This window comes from Euwallacea fornicatus, chromosome 27 (assembly GCF_040115645.1).
Source record: "Euwallacea fornicatus isolate EFF26 chromosome 27, ASM4011564v1, whole genome shotgun sequence".
Classification (NCBI taxonomy): Eukaryota; Metazoa; Arthropoda; class Insecta; order Coleoptera; family Curculionidae; genus Euwallacea; species Euwallacea fornicatus.
The window spans coordinates 770,456-786,089 of NC_089567.1; the positions used below are offsets into that span (position 1 = coordinate 770,456).

Below are 15,634 nucleotides of genomic sequence, written 5' to 3' on the forward strand. Positions count from 1 at the left end.
TGAAAAATTTCACCTTGAAATACATACATGAGGTCCAGAAACACCCTGTGTTGCTATAAAAGAGCAGTCTCAAAAAGCCCTTTTCTAATTAATGGACATTTAGCCACATTAAGCATCCCATGAAAAGGAAGTTCAGGCAGCAGGACTTGTTAAATCAGCATTTGATTGTAACCTACAACTCATTAGCTCATAGCTCATAAACTCATGAGTCGTAATTCAGAAACTCATGAATCTCAAACTCATAATATAAGTATTTCGCTAAAATGTCGGTTTGGGGAATGTTGACGGTCATAAAAGAAATGTAAAAGTAAAGTTGACATTGTTTGAAAAATCAATGATAATATGCTGCCTGACAAGAAATTTGACCAGAAAATCATTGAAAGTATATGGCCGAACCTCGAATTTTACCGAACTGCTTAGAATCTAAACGCAGGATTTCATTGGGGTGGCCGTAGTCCTACATTAACTTTATTTAACGATCCCCGTACCTCACACAGTTTCTGAGATTCCGACGATACATCACACGAAGTTCTAACGTCGAATGAATTATTTGCGAATCGATCGTGATCAGGATAATAAATTGAAAAGGTGAAATTTACCTACATACATAATGTATATCACGCATACGTCTAGTGATTTCCTATATATACAGGATGTATTTTAAGTAGGAGCTTTTTTTCCTCTCTCGAGAAACTAAGTGAAACCTTTATGTATAATTATTCCGAAATCTCAAAAACAACCAAAATATGCATGTGTGAGTTTTAATATATTTCTGTATAAAATCTAAAGTCGTCCTTACACAACAGCCCATAGATTTGTTTATTTCGTTAGAAGGTCTCACGAGACTGGAAATTTAAAATCAAAACGTGGTGAACATGCTAAAAGACCTAGGCAACCTGGAATGGCCCAAATTGGGGAGCATGTTTTAGATATCGTTGAAAACGATCCAACAACCACATCATTTTGGACTCGAAGGACGAGCAATCTATTTCGTAGCAGGTGGATAGGTCGCAATGTACCAATAAAATGACCCGCAAAATCGCCAGAGCTTGATTCATGTGATTTTTATCTGAAAGATTATATGAAAAGTTTGGTGTTTACAACTGAAATTAACACAATGAAAGAGATGCGTGAATGGTCGGAAAACGCCTCAGAAATAATTCAAGGAAAAAACTCTTTTCTAACGGCATGTACAGAGGCGTGGATGAGGTGAGAGACAATTTGCGTAAAGGAAACCAGTGACGACCATTTCAAAAATCTTTTGCAGCTACACCCGGAGTAAGTAATGATTACAGGATTGGTATGAACTAAAACTACCATACGCACATATTTCAGTTGTTTTTAAAATTTCGAAAAAATATTACATAAAGATTTTGCTTATTTTTTTAAGGTCTATGTGGTGTTAAAAGGAACGTCCCTACTTAAGATACACCCTGTATATTTATTTGAAATTCACTTTATTGGTTTCGGTGAACGTATAAATATTTTTAATATTATGCATTTAAAGGTAGATATTTCTAGTAAGTGTAAGTATAAATCATAGAAAATAGTACAGTAAATAATAAATAACTAGTACAACTAACTTGTAATTAACATTGGTACGTACATGTATATAAAAATCATTAATATACTAGGTGTCTCTGTACATAGTGGCATAAATTCAACCACGTATTCTAGGTCCCAACACATGACAAAAACTTCATATAAACTGATGTCCAAAGGCGCTTTATTTTCGATATACAGGGTGTGAAAGCTTAGCTTCCGCGGATGGTTTTTAATTATTATTTTTGAAACGTTTCTGGATGAATTAATGAATGTTTGTACTTTATTATAATTTTTGTGCTAGTTTTGAAATTCTCTAAAGAAATCCCCACATATTTTAGGCGCGAGTATTACAGGAAGATACTACGTAAAAAAACTTTAACCTTTCTGTTCTTAACTTTCTAAATGTCTTTAGAAGAAAAATAATGAATTTGAATTTTTTTTACATAAAAATGACATTCTAGATGAAAATCCAATTCTCCAAGAGTTTTTGAGAATATTGAGATTCAATAAAACGGTGATTACTGTGTTTTATTAAATAAACGTCAGATTTAAAACCCTTTTTTATGCATTTTCTTTGAAAATTATTGTAATTAAACACTCTTCCTTGTACAACAAAAAATCACTAGACTTTATTAATAAATGCTATCATGACGAAATGGCAAAAAAATGGTTTCATTTAAAGGTCAGTTGGCTTTTAAATCTAATATTTATTTAATAAAACATAGTGTCCTACGATTTGTTAAATCTCATTTTTTTCGAAAAGTGTTAGAGTTTTCGACTTTCAACAAACATACCTTTTTTATGTAAAAATTTTCAAGTTTAATATGTTTCCTCATATATTTTCCTTCTTCAATGATAAAGTTAAGAACAAAAAAAGTGTAGGTACTTTTTAAGCATTACCCCCCTGTATCACCCACCCCTTGAAAAATGTGGTAATTTTGCATAGAGACTCAAAAACAGCATAAAAAGTATAGAAATAAGTAAAAGTATAAATTAAAAATTTTTATTAATTCATCTAAAAACGTTTCGAAAATATTAATAAAAACCATCCCCAGGAGTGAACTTTTCACACCCTCTGTATCGAAAGCGAAGCGCCCTTCAGTATATGTTTATACAACGTTTTCGTCATATTTTGGGACCTAGAATATGTAGTAGAAGTTATAAAACTATGCTGAGAGACACCTTGCATAAGATCATACAATAATAAAGAAAAATTATAAATTAAATAAATTGCTCGATAATCTGGTGGGCAAGCTATGGCCCACGACTACTGATTGAATAAGAAATAATCTTGAATTTCTCTTATTCGAATTTGCTTCTTACAGGTAAGAACTTAACTGCCTTTTGTCCAAACTTAGTTTTCGGCCCCTTTTTAAATTTTCCAGATTTTTTCAGCCCAATGTACCATCCTAAATGCGCATAATGTCTGGATAAGTAATTGTTATAAGATCCATCGAATGATTCAATAAATACCGTAGCTGGCAAGTTCGAGTTGTGCTGTAACGAATGAAAAATCCGTCAAGTTAAAACTTGTTGAAGCACTGCGGTGCGTGTTAGTTTGTAGGAAGCATAAGAAATGTAACAATGAAACAAACTGTATTTGCCCATCTCAAGTAGTATTTCACAGCACAAAAAGCAACATCGAAATGATTAGCTACAAAGCAACGGGCGTTTGAAGAGGTTTTTTTATAGTTTAGTAAACGCTTTATGTTTCCTTTGAAGTTTTAAATAAATCAAGATCCTGGAAGCGTATCAATTGTCAAGAAATTGCTAAAGCATTCCATCTACGAGCCGTCTTACTTCACCATACAACCGTCCCCGTTCGTCCATTGCCACATATAATTGCGAACCGATTCCTTGGAATTTTACTTCTTCCGGCAACAGTCCTCCAGACATTCTTTCCAAAAAGGCTAAGAATGTACGATCTTAATTTAAAGAGCCAAACTATCATTCTAAGCTCACTGTGTTCATCGGTATCATCCCGTGTACCACGCACCTTCCCATCTCGATAAATGGCCAAAAACACTCCGTTCTTTGAATATAACTGCATCTTTGGCCCCAATGATATTGGTCGTGTGGTTGACGGGGGCCATATAATCTTCCTGATCATCGGAAATTGTGATTGAGAAGATGAGCTTTTTTCTCCCACGTCACACCTGAGGAAAGATCGCAAGAGTTCACTATTGAAACGGTGATGAGAAATGTGAAACGCACAACTTAAGTTAGCAAGACCTAAAAATTCGTGGGGGGAAATGATGATGTGCAAATAATGCCAATGGGCACTAATTGGAGGGAGAAAAATAAAATCATGGTCCTTTGCATAGGTTACGATTATTTATATATATAAAAAATAAGGACTGAAATACAGTATATGGTAAACTTTATTTCATGGATAGCAATGTTATCCTGTGTATGGTAACAGAAATTGAAGTAAAAACGGCATTATGACGTTTAGTAACAAAGAAATCAGTGAGATCCATAACAATAGTGGGATTTTATATTATGAGCATAATTTTCGAATTTTATCTCTACTCGTTTGCCCGATATAGGCAGTGCGACACGTGAAACTCCTAACTTTCAATCCCGACGTGTGTGGCAACTTTCTTTTGTGTTTGTTAACAGTTTCGCCTTATACAGAGTATTCGGAAATAGCATAAAAATATTTTGGGAAGTGATTCTGGAGATCAGTATAATAAAAAAAGTTCATATAAACCTCCCCTAAAAAATTACCATTTGAGGGGGCTAGATCCCCTTAAAGGGGGAAGACTGGAGATGGTTTTTTTAGCAATATTTTCAAAACGATTTGTGCAAAAACTATGAAATTCCGTATACGATAATAAATTGGAAAGAAAACATTTTTTCTTTGTTAATAATTGAAGATCTTGGGCAGGGGCATCGCACACAAGGGGTGTCTCATGTAAATTTTGCATTAAATTTTCGTTTGTAAAACTTCTCAGTTTCCACCCCATGATGTCACAAAATCTTCCTCATAATACGACAATCTCAGGATCTGGCGAACTTTGACGTCAGGGGCCTCATAATCGTTACGGTTCTCATTATCTCACGCGAACCTTCTCGGGAGTTGAATATCGTAAAGTCCAAGTGCTCCAGCGTTATGGTGACTATCGGCGAACCACACCATTGATCGGATTGGTGCGGTTTACTATTTTAAGATTAGTTATGCAGCTTGTTTAACAATATCAATTTTCTATGGCCGCAGTGGTATATGTTTTAACAATCACTCCTTCTATCTCCCAATTTAATTCTCACCAATAAATGTTCCTCCTTTTGCGACTGGTTCCTGGACCATCATCTAGAGCGTCTCTAGAGATGTGCTCCTCGCTAGATGCACTATCAGAATCATTATCGGAACTGGAATCGCTTTCATCCGCAAAATCTGAGTGTTTGTTAAACTTGCTCATGATGACCCATTAAACTTAGAATTTTATTCACATATTTGTAATATAGCGCGCCTAACCATACAAACGGAATCAGTCAATAGAGCAGACTGTTTAAATGAATGAAAACTACCGCTTTTAATTTAAAAATTCCGTTGCTAAAATTAGATCCTTATGTAGGTCGGTCTAGGGTCTTTCCTGCTATATTTTCAATTATCGTTTATTTTATTGACCATGTGTATAGGTTACAGCCTCCAATGTAGTTTGCATATTGCATGCGTACCTACTTAACAACATTGTCTATCGGCGAAATTGTTATAAATAGCCTTGTTAGTGGGAACAAAATAATTCGAAGAAAGTAGATATAAGTATGTGAAATGGCAAAGGAAATGTCTTTAAAGTAGGACCACCCTGTAGATTCATGGCGAGGTTTGAAAAATGTGCGGCGGCGAAAACACACACATCGAAGAAGACTAAGGATAGCTTTATAAATAGGTTGAAGTTCTTCTGAAATTAATTAGAAAATAAAGCTATGCATTTAGAGTGCTAGAAAGTGTCTAATTTACAACAAAACTAAGCTTTGATGTTAGATTTCTAAATTATATTGATTTAGAAACCTGATAATTCAACCGAGTACAAAATTTTAACTTTTTTTATTCGGAAAACAATTATTTACTTTCTTTCAGTTTTTTTCCATCAATCGAAATATGTAGATATACAGTGTGAGGATTTCCACTAATATAGTACAGGGTAAACAAAAATTGAAATTACTTGTTATTGATTATATGATTTTTTTTAAATATCCTTATACTTTTCCAATGTGTGCATTTTAGTAGGCCGAACAAGCGTCATTTCATCACAAATGTACACATTTGTGATAATTACAACTGTCACTAATCTTCTAAATTAACGACAATGTTGGACCAGTTAATTAGAATTAAAAACAAATGACCTACAGATGATTTCATTATTCACCTTGATGATCTCAATAGAGTTTAGACATATTTTGTGTAATTTAAAATAATTTTCACTTCAAATGTGTTCTGCAAGAGCGTTTCAAACCTTTTTTACTTTGCCGGATTAAATCGAAGAACATCACACACAAAGGCAAGTTTGAGTATAATCATCAAAAGCGATTTTTTCTGTGGGATATCAGAGATACCATCGATTGAACTATTGTATCTAACAAATTACAAAAAAATGAAACTTTGCAATCGAAGTATTAAATTTACCACAAGTGTGAGAATATAAACATTATTTCGATCTCTCCCTTAACATACTATTTTTTATGATATATTTCCTCAGAACACTCTGTATACAGAGACATTTAACAATGATTTCGGGTTAGTCAATTATTAAGTTAGGAGAGGTTAAATATTCAAAATATTTATAAAAAGGTTTTTTTTTTTAATTTGATCCCTTTTCTTAACAGATTGGTGGATGGATATTTTACTAAAGTTTACGTTAGAGAATCCATAACACCTTTGATTGGTAATACAACGCCCTTTGTATTAGCAAATACACTGAAAGAGAATGAAATTTTATTTGCATCGAGGTTCATATTCTTCTACCTAAAGCGTCATACTTCTCTAATAAATACAGTTTTGTTTATCGTGTCCCAACGTTAGTATCATTTTTGACCTTTTTTACTGAAAAATGTTTAAAAAACAGTTAGAGTACCAGTTTTTTTGCAAAATCTATTTCCATTTTGATGTAAGAGAATTCGAAGTATTAGAATTCGTAAAAATATTTCACTTTAAAAGTAAAAAAAAAACTTTAAAGTTCTATAGGATGAAAACTATTAGTTTTTTTATAAGGTATATTTAGCTGTTTCACATTATTCTTTTATTCGGCAGGACGCTATACTCGTTCATACCAATATTTCTAAGATACTATATATAGCTTTTTGATAAATGCACAATGCTGTTTCAGGTTTTTAATTATATAGCATTAAGACGTTTCGTGAACTTTTGATGCATATTCTGCGCGTATTTTCATTCGCCAATCCGTCTAGAAGAGGCATAACATTTTGTGAAAAATAAAATTTTTTGTGCTCTAAATAATTCTGTCATAGAATAATGTTATCGCAATTATCCAAATAATGTTTGTGCTATCACACGGTTACGAAATTTAATATTTTTATTGTGAACTTCCATTCGTCTATCATTTCCTACGAAAAAGGTATAATTATTTGAGCAAATTCTTGTAATTTTTGTTTTCTGACCCCAGTTTTCAAAAAATCCCCTCCCAAAATGTGCTATTATTTCTTATATCAAGCTAATTTTTATAGACACCAAGAATTCGATCGATACAATGCCCTATTTGAAAGTTTTTGTGAAATGTAGTTCACATTTAAACTTAACAAGTAATTATTTATTTGGCCCTAAATTGGATGGCGCAGGATAAAAGTTTAGTTTTTAAAATAAATTGAAAATAGAATGAAAATGTGACGAAACCGATCTATCATCCGGTGTTGCCTATTCATATTTTCGATTACACTTTTCCATTTTTAGAGTATGTCTATAGTGTCAACATGGCAGCAATGACAATGGCAGCTACCTGGCATGAGCAAAGTACTCGTTTTCGGCTCGGGTGTTTTGGGGTGTTACGTTTCACCATTTCAATGGTTTAAAAAAAAGTTTTTTAAATATTGATGTGAAAGTAAAAACTGTTCAGTGAATCATTATGTGAGATTCAATTAAGAAACTCTTAAATCAGAACCAGGCTCCTCAGTTGTGCGTTCAGGTGAGCATGGGGGAGAGCGTTTGTTGGCCTCTTCACCTTTTGCATCATACATGACATTTTATTTTAAATATTTCAACAATTCCTTGCTTTCAAAATGTTATTTAATTACATTGAGGGACTGGTACCCTCTGATTTCTGAAAATATGGAAAAAATAGGATCTGCTTCTCTGGAATGTAGTCAATTTTCATTTTGTAATAGGTAAATACCAACAGGAAGTAATACTATTGACTTATTGGGTTTGGCATAACAGATAAGAGGAAAGGAAAGATACCAAAGGGAAACCGTCAGGTAATTAAAATATTGATTTTATCTGTTTTCAGAGCAGAAAATATTGTTTACTTGAATAGTACCAAATATCTAATACTTAAAATCTTTCTTAAATTGTTGAAATTTCTATTGAGCACTTAAGTCATTTACATGGTACTTGCCTTTTAAAATTATGCTCTCTCTCCATTTTAGAAGTGTTTTAGTAAAATTAAGTCCACCTTATAGCTCTTAATAGTCAGACATAAGCAGAAAGAAAATGGAAACATTTAATAGAATATTTAGTTAAGTCTAAACCAAACCTGAGAGTATATCCCTTAACCCGTTTAGGACTAACGAAATACCCACATAGTTTATAAAAACTTCATTGCATGGTGGATACTGTACATGTTTTTTTTTTCTATAGCTTTATACTGATGTTGAACAAATATATTATAATAATTTTGTGTATTTACTGGTCAAGTGCTTCACCTGTACTCACCTATTCCCTACTCAACATATATTTTGTTGGCTTTTTGTCACCCTTTCTATCATATTTGATATTACATTTTATTTTAAATATATCAACAATTTCTTGCTGAGAAATATGTGATTACATTTGCAAACTGATATCTGCTAATATTTCCTATCTGATACAAATAGTCCTACCCTGTATAATGCATAAATAGCAAATGTTTTAATAATTCAATATGACTCATATCCTATTTGGAAAGTGACAATAAGGATACAACAATTTGGAATATTATTTGAAGGGGCCTTGCTCTGATTTTTTTGTATTTATAAGCAAAAAAAAGCTTTTATTGTAAGACACAATTTTTCTTATCAAGGCTAAGAGCTAATTTAAAATCTACTGGCTTTTAAGTACCTAATTTCCTCTAATAAAGAAAGGGATTGAATTACATTTACATAAATGCATTATGTAAATTCTTGCTTCCACACAGTTATATAATAGATTTTAAAGACTAATATGTAATTGTCATATTAGCCTACTAAAATATGAACAATGAAGTATTCAGCAGTATCCAGTAATAGTTGGATAACAGAAACACTTTACTTTAATTTGCATAATGTCACTTACTTATTTGTGATAATTTATAAATGCCTATGTCTTAATGAGCATGTCTAAGGCATTAATAATGACCTATTTTAAGAAAATTTTCTGCAACATTTTTGACATTTTTGAATTTAGCTTAGGGTAGATCAACAAGTTAGAAACTTATATATAACACAATTAATTTAATTTATTATGAGTTAATAATTTTTGATAATATCCCTGGTAGAGTTATGTTAATATACATATGCATATGTGTATATAATGACCAGTATGATATAAGTATAATTTTGTTACAACTTTGTAATAAAATTAGCTTTGACATTCTGTATTTCAAAATCTTTAATTTATGTATTATGGCAATTTAGGTTAAATCATTATATTTTGATTTCAAGCATGCAGGTAAAGTTTTCTACAGGTCATTTTGGAACAATCTACACAATTTTCATTTTTGTGTATTAAATTTTACCATATTGACTAAATATTTATCAGTCTCCCCCTTCTATGGTATTATACATTTATATTACCCAACAAATCAAATTTTTTCGCATCATATTTACTTTGTGCTTATTTATTGATTCTAATATTTATTTATTATGGAGCCATGCAGTATACAACTAAATTTCTCTCAGCTTCCTACAATCTGTTCATAATTCTGGTGTTACGATATATATATGTGCATCTTTATAAATTTTCTTGACAAATTACCCCAGATTGGTCTTTACATTTTTTTGCTGTGTGTAGTACTACAGTAAATATGGAAATGTTTGGTAGAAGTAAGGGAAAGTAATCAGATTATTTTGGTTTTAAGCAATTTTGGGGAAGTCCTGCTTCATTTCATAATTTATTATCTAAGTATGATTATGCACTTTGCCTTTTTCTTTTAATTATTTTAGACTTTTAATTTTGTGAATTCATCATAACCGATTTCCTCTCCCCAATCATTTGTGACCCAGTGCTTTATTGACGAATTGATTAATGTCCTCTAATAAATGAAAAATTTGTATTTATTTGATTACACCAAGTTACTTCCATTTGCTTCTTTTCTTTTCTCGATCTCCGTTTTCTTCATTCTGAGATAATACTCTGATAATCTTAAGCTTATAGATATCCAAGAAAATACCAAGAATTTCCAGGTATTTATTTAAAAATTGGGAATTCTGTGCTATACATTATATAAAGAGTTCTATTTGAACTTGCTGTATTTTTAATTTTATTTATAGCACGTAACACATTTTAACTGAGCCTCAATGTATCTGGCATTTCACCTGGCTGATATAGTGGTACAGTAGGTTTTAACACCTGAAAAATGCCTTTGCCTAAGAGGGTTATTGAACCTGTTCATGTCACTCGGGGAACTATTCCTGAAGACTTGCCAATTCCTTCTGAACTTGAATGTGTTACAAATGGAACTTTAGCAAATACTGTAAGACAGTTGTCATCTTTATCTAGGTAAGTATTTCACACTATAGCAGATTACAATCCCAATATGTAAGAATTTCACTGAGTATTATTTCCACTATCATCATATCAAAAGGATAATTTTTCTATTATGTAATCTTTGTAGTCACAGCTGCATCATTAGTATCAGTAGTTAATTAAAACAGTATTTATGCATCAATTTTCAGAAGTACTTCATGCTCTCAAGAAGAGAAAATAACTGTTTAAAGTTTGAATCTATCAAATTAAGGTCATGTTTCACACCATTTTCATATTTCGATCTATTCCAGGAATCTTATTGCAATTTCTTATTTTAGACATGCTGAAGATCTGTTTGGTGAACTAGCGCGAGACGCCCAACAGTTATACGATCGCTCAAATTCATTGCAAGCTCGCATTGATAGATTGGCGGTCAAAGTCACCCAGTTAGATAGCACAGTTGAGGAAGTTAGTTTACAAGATATCCATATGAGAAAAGCTTTTAAAAGTGCTACGGTTTTTGATCAAGAGGTAAAATATGATTTTGTTTCCATGCGTAATTTTATCAAAGTTGCAGTGTAAAGGCAGTTCAATGATATTAGAAATCATGTTACGAATAAAATTTTTTCTAGATCTTTTCAAGAGCGACTATGCCTACAGCAATGCAAGAGACGTACAAATCCTGTGATCGCCCACCGCCTTTGGATAAACTTAATTGTTATCGGGACGATGGTAAAGATGGTTTGAAATTTTACACAGATCCGAACTACTTCTTTGAGTTGTGGAGAGCGGAGATGCTTAATGATACCGAGAAGGCTATTCATGATAAAGGAAAAAATAAGTAAGTACCTACATTTCCATTTTGTCTTTGAAAAATAATCTCATTTGAAAATATTTTCGTTGCAGGGGACATAGAGGTGCGAGAGGTTCTGCAGATGGCGCTCAAGGTGGGAGAGGGCATAGGAAAAAGGGCGTCAGGCAACCTCATAATACTAGAGAGAAACTTAAGCAAATTGCTACAGAGCATGGCGAGTATATTATGCCTCAAAATACTGTTTGCAGGTAAGTGTACATCTAATTTTCAAAAATGCTACTTTTATCAAATAAAGTAAAAAAGACACACATTTATAACGAACATGGATACCATCTAATATAAAAGCCGGTATAGAGGAAAGTAAATCTTAAACACAGAGAAAAAACCTTTATTTACAGGATACCACAACAACTCAATCAATATCCCCAAGAAATTGAAGGGTACGCCGTAAATCAGGAACACAGACCACCAAGACCCAATTCCATCGAAATTCGAAGATCGTATCAACGGGAACATGAAGTCCCCGACGGCATGCACTCTCCATCATTATACCAAAATAACAGTCAAATGATGAATTACGATGACCAAAATCCTTATCAACATGGAATGTACGGTCAGGGACCATTGAGGTAACATTAAGTATCCAAACGGCACAGTTGCCTCTGACTAATAGTAATAATTCGTGTTGTTTAATTAACTATTATCTACGTACAAAAATATTAGTCACATCTTATGTGATATTTTTTTTCAGTTCGGAATCATTATACGGAGGCGGCACACCTACGCGATCAAAATCGCGACCTAGTCAACCACCCCCAGCGCCACCTTCAAACCAAAGTACTCCATCAGCCGGCACCCCAACTAGAGGACGTATTCCGTCATCGACTCGTGACCAGTTACCCCCACCCCCTCCACCACCAGAGGTGACGTCTCCACCACCAAATGGATTACCACCTCATATGCAGGTAATAAATTTTGAGCCTGAACTTTTTTTTATGGAAGCATCACTGGTGCATCGTCAGCACTTGTGGAAAGTTCCTTATCTGTAGAGAAAAACGTTGCAATTAAGTAATTATACTATTTGTTCTTGTTTCATCAGCGTATGTCGGAGAGTCCTCTCCGCACCTCTATGTCCTCTCCGGAACCAATTCGCATGTCCTCTCCGCCAACCAATCATCTGCAAGACCTTCCGCCACCACCCCCAATTCCAACTGATCAAGGCACTACAATAAAACAGATGTCACCACCGAAACAAATCACTAGTGGTACCAATCTGCATATCGGCACTAATTCGAGCTCGGGTGTGATAAGTCCTCCACCTGCAGCAGCAGCGGCACCTCCACCTCCACCCCCGCCGCCAATGCCAAGTAACAGTGTGCATGCTCCCCCTGGGGGACCCGTTCCTGTTATGAACGGAGATTTGATTAGAGCATTGACCAGTCCTCCGAAGTTAACCCCTGTGAAGGATAGGGTGTTAAGCAAGTTAGCACCGCCTCTAGCCGATCCTCGAAACGATTTGCTGAAAGTAAGTATTTTGTTAATGTTGAGATTAATATTTTCTAGGTGTAAATCTTCATAAGTGCATCCATCTTTTAATGTTATGCAAAAACACCTGTTTGCGAAACCATGGCTTCCAATTTATGCTATTTTATGTTTTTGATCAAATATTATCTAGCAATTCACTGTAGTAAAGTAACTTTCTTTTGAATGTGCGCAGGACAAACACAAAATTCCATTTAGTGCCCGCCATATCTACACACAATACACTCTTGGATTCACTAAATCACTGTACTGGCAACAACTATCCGTAAGATAATGGTGGTTACTTCCATGGAAACCATCACAAGTCTCTGTTCTTATTTCATCGTCTCAATATATATTTATATATATAATTATCTCACTAAAGATTCTAGAACTGTAATCTGTTAGCCCTTAATTAAATCTTTTTATTACCTTCTAGGCTATTAGGGACGGTATAAAGCTGCGCAAAGTGGAGAAAAGTGAACAGCGGCAAGACGTGGATCGTGGCGTCAATGGTCTTCATGATGTAGCTAGCATTTTGGCAAGACGCGTTGCCGTAGAATTCAGCGATTCAGAGTCTGGAAGTGATTCAGAATGTGACTCGGAAGGTTGGGGCGAAAACGAAACGTCTGCGTGACATAAACAGAATGAAGCAAATGAAGGCGAATATTGAATATTACATATTACATATTATCTGAGCGTACATATTTAGACCGGCCTCATAACACACCTAGTAAACTTAATAAAAAGGGCTTTGCTATATACAATTCATTGAGCTTTGCATTTAAACAGATGCATATAATTTATTGAGAATTAATGCCAGCCTTAAAAATGTGTAGCTGTGACTTCGAGATAAAATCATGAAAGTTCCAGTGTACACTGCTGTAAACGTTTATTGGTTGTTACAAAATCGTATATAAGTCCTTGATATATGCAGAATATTGTTGTTGTTTATTTATCCAGCATTTAGTCACCAAGCAAAGTTCTGAAGCACATTCACTATTGTGAATTTTGGTCCAGCCTTGCCCGCTAATCAGTCTTTAAAAGTGATCAAAATTTATGAATAATAAAGTGTTTTTTAATGATGAAACAATTAAAAATATCCATTTAATACTACGATCCACACACACAGACAGATATTACGATTCTCATTCAGATTTTTGTTCTTAACGATATATCAAACGTATACCTATCGTTCTTAAAAATGTGGGAATAAGTGATTATTTAATTTAGTACCTCTTCCCTCGTGTTTGCTCATGTTCTATAACCTAATCTTTGAAGATGACCCCACTCAAAAAAATTAGAGCAACAACAACTATTAGGGGTTCAGATTAGACAATCTAGCTGGATGTGAAAAAAGTGCCACCTTTGCAAATCCATTTATTTTCGGTAATAAGTCAACAAAAAATAATTTTCGAACTCGATTTTTACCAATATTAAATTTAAAAAAAAAATAGTTCCAGTTAATTAGTTAGTAGCTTATTCCGAATCAAAGTCAACAGAATCGTAATTGCTGGTTCACTCATGTGTTAGAAGGAAAATATGTCGAAAGTAGGTACCATGGAAATTAAATAACTATTTTTATTCTATAGTTTACTCCTACTATCTCCTACCTGCCACTCTTACCTTACTTTATTCTCGCTAATACATTAATTTGTTATCTCATTTATTGCACCTATTTCTGAGTAAACGCTAAAAATTCCAAACTTCAAATTATATTTCGCAATAAATTATTCTTCTATTCAATTAAAGTATCTCCGTATTTTTGCATGCCGAGTCGCAAATGAGCAAGTTTTTTCTGGAATGCACTATGAAGTGAATAATCAATAATTTGAAATGAAATTATTTCAAGTTAACCTAATTTAATTGATTATTGATTGCAACTTTGCCGTTTTAATTACGAGCTTTTTCACATGTGGCCGAGTCGATTTTTCGAAACCGCCAATTGAGGAAATTAGAGCAAAATCGAATGAAGAAATTATTTTTTATTTGATTTTGTATTCTAATAAAACTTTCACTGTTAGATCATTTGCGGGCCCTGAACGATATCTCTGAATGTATATGAGGATTTTTTATTTTTTGATCTACAAACACAAGCCTTTTTTTAATAATCATCAGTTACAAGTTTCGAGTGTATGTTATTAGTGTGTGATTAACAATGTAATTTTTGCTACCTTTTCGTTTTAATAGAGGGAATTTTACGTATCTCTGAAGTAATTTCGCATTTTTCACAACAACTTACACAATTTAAAAGAAACTTTGGTTTATTTGCCATAATAAATTTTCAGAAAACTTTGAACTTCTGGACTGACAAAAATGATAGAAGAACAGGGAGTATGAGTATCTTGATTTCTTAAAATTGTATGCTCAAGTTGCCCGTTGATCTAATGTCACTGTATTTATTAAATGCTTAAATATAACGAATATTATACATATAATTAATTCCAAATAGTGTATGCCAAATTTACAGTATTAAATATTCTTACGGCAAACATTTATTATCGCATACCTACGGCTTGTACAAAATTATGTTGATTTATTGTATATAGTTATTTTGCTTAAGTTTTTTTTGTACATTGTACGATTCCAATAATTTTATTATCCATAGGAATATATTAATTAATGTTAGCAATAAAGCTCGATATTTGGAAACTAATTATTTCATGCTAAAATGTATCAATTCACTTTGTAAGTATAATTGGTAGTGTAGTGCTGTAACGATTCGTACTATTGCAAATACTCGTAATAATTTTATTTTATGGAAATGTATGATATATTTAATAGTACAATAAAGCGAAAATATGTATACAGTTTCTTTCTCTTTGGGCTTGAGAGGGCATTCTAACTGACGGAAATTTAGGCTAAATGTGGCACTA

General features: G+C 33.2%; 2 protein-coding genes across 3 annotated transcripts; one reads left to right on the forward strand and one right to left on the reverse strand.

Moving 5' to 3' along the window:
* Nucleotides 1-452: 452 nt before the first annotated feature.
* LOC136347174 (fibroblast growth factor 1-like) lies at nucleotides 453-5,074 on the reverse strand. Its single transcript, XM_066296929.1, has 4 exons — nucleotides 4,816-5,074; nucleotides 3,508-3,701; nucleotides 3,346-3,455; nucleotides 453-3,042 (listed from the first exon to the last, which is right to left on the reverse strand). Exons 1-4 carry the CDS (start codon nucleotides 4,965-4,967, stop codon nucleotides 2,848-2,850), a joined length of 651 nt encoding a protein of 216 aa, XP_066153026.1. The 5' UTR covers nucleotides 4,968-5,074; the 3' UTR covers nucleotides 453-2,847.
* A 2,419-nt stretch (nucleotides 5,075-7,493) lies between these two features.
* On the forward strand, nucleotides 7,494-15,564 carry SCAR (wiskott-Aldrich syndrome protein family member 3 SCAR). 2 transcript variants are annotated; one of them, XM_066297138.1, is made up of 10 exons: nucleotides 7,494-7,688; nucleotides 7,888-7,977; nucleotides 10,228-10,456; nucleotides 10,762-10,954; nucleotides 11,056-11,264; nucleotides 11,330-11,485; nucleotides 11,636-11,866; nucleotides 11,989-12,202; nucleotides 12,337-12,762; nucleotides 13,198-15,564. In XM_066297138.1, exons 3-10 carry the CDS (start codon nucleotides 10,314-10,316, stop codon nucleotides 13,393-13,395), a joined length of 1,770 nt encoding a protein of 589 aa, XP_066153235.1. In that variant the 5' UTR covers nucleotides 7,494-7,688; nucleotides 7,888-7,977; nucleotides 10,228-10,313; the 3' UTR covers nucleotides 13,396-15,564. The 2 variants fall into 2 exon arrangements, with proteins under 2 accessions (XP_066153235.1, XP_066153236.1); XM_066297139.1 differs by lacking the exon at nucleotides 7,888-7,977.
* The last annotated feature ends 70 nt before the right edge of the window (nucleotides 15,565-15,634 follow it).

Excerpts from the sequence above, each read along its gene's own strand:
- LOC136347174 (XM_066296929.1), bottom strand. The coding sequence starts at position 4,967 with ATGAGCAAGTTTAACAAACACTCAGATTTTGCGGATGAAAGCGATTCC. Across the intron at positions 3,702-4,815 it reads AAAAGGAGGAACATTTATTG|GTGTGACGTGGGAGAAAAAA; the intron begins GTGAGAATTAAA and ends ATCTTTCCTCAG. Across the intron at positions 3,043-3,345 it reads GGGGACGGTTGTATGGTGAA|CACAACTCGAACTTGCCAGC; the intron begins GTAAGACGGCTC and ends CATTCGTTACAG.
- SCAR (XM_066297138.1), top strand. The coding sequence starts at position 10,314 with ATGCCTTTGCCTAAGAGGGTTATTGAACCTGTTCATGTCACTCGGGGA. Across the intron at positions 10,457-10,761 it reads CAGTTGTCATCTTTATCTAG|ACATGCTGAAGATCTGTTTG; the intron begins GTAAGTATTTCA and ends TTCTTATTTTAG. Across the intron at positions 11,265-11,329 it reads CATGATAAAGGAAAAAATAA|GGGACATAGAGGTGCGAGAG; the intron begins GTAAGTACCTAC and ends TTTTCGTTGCAG.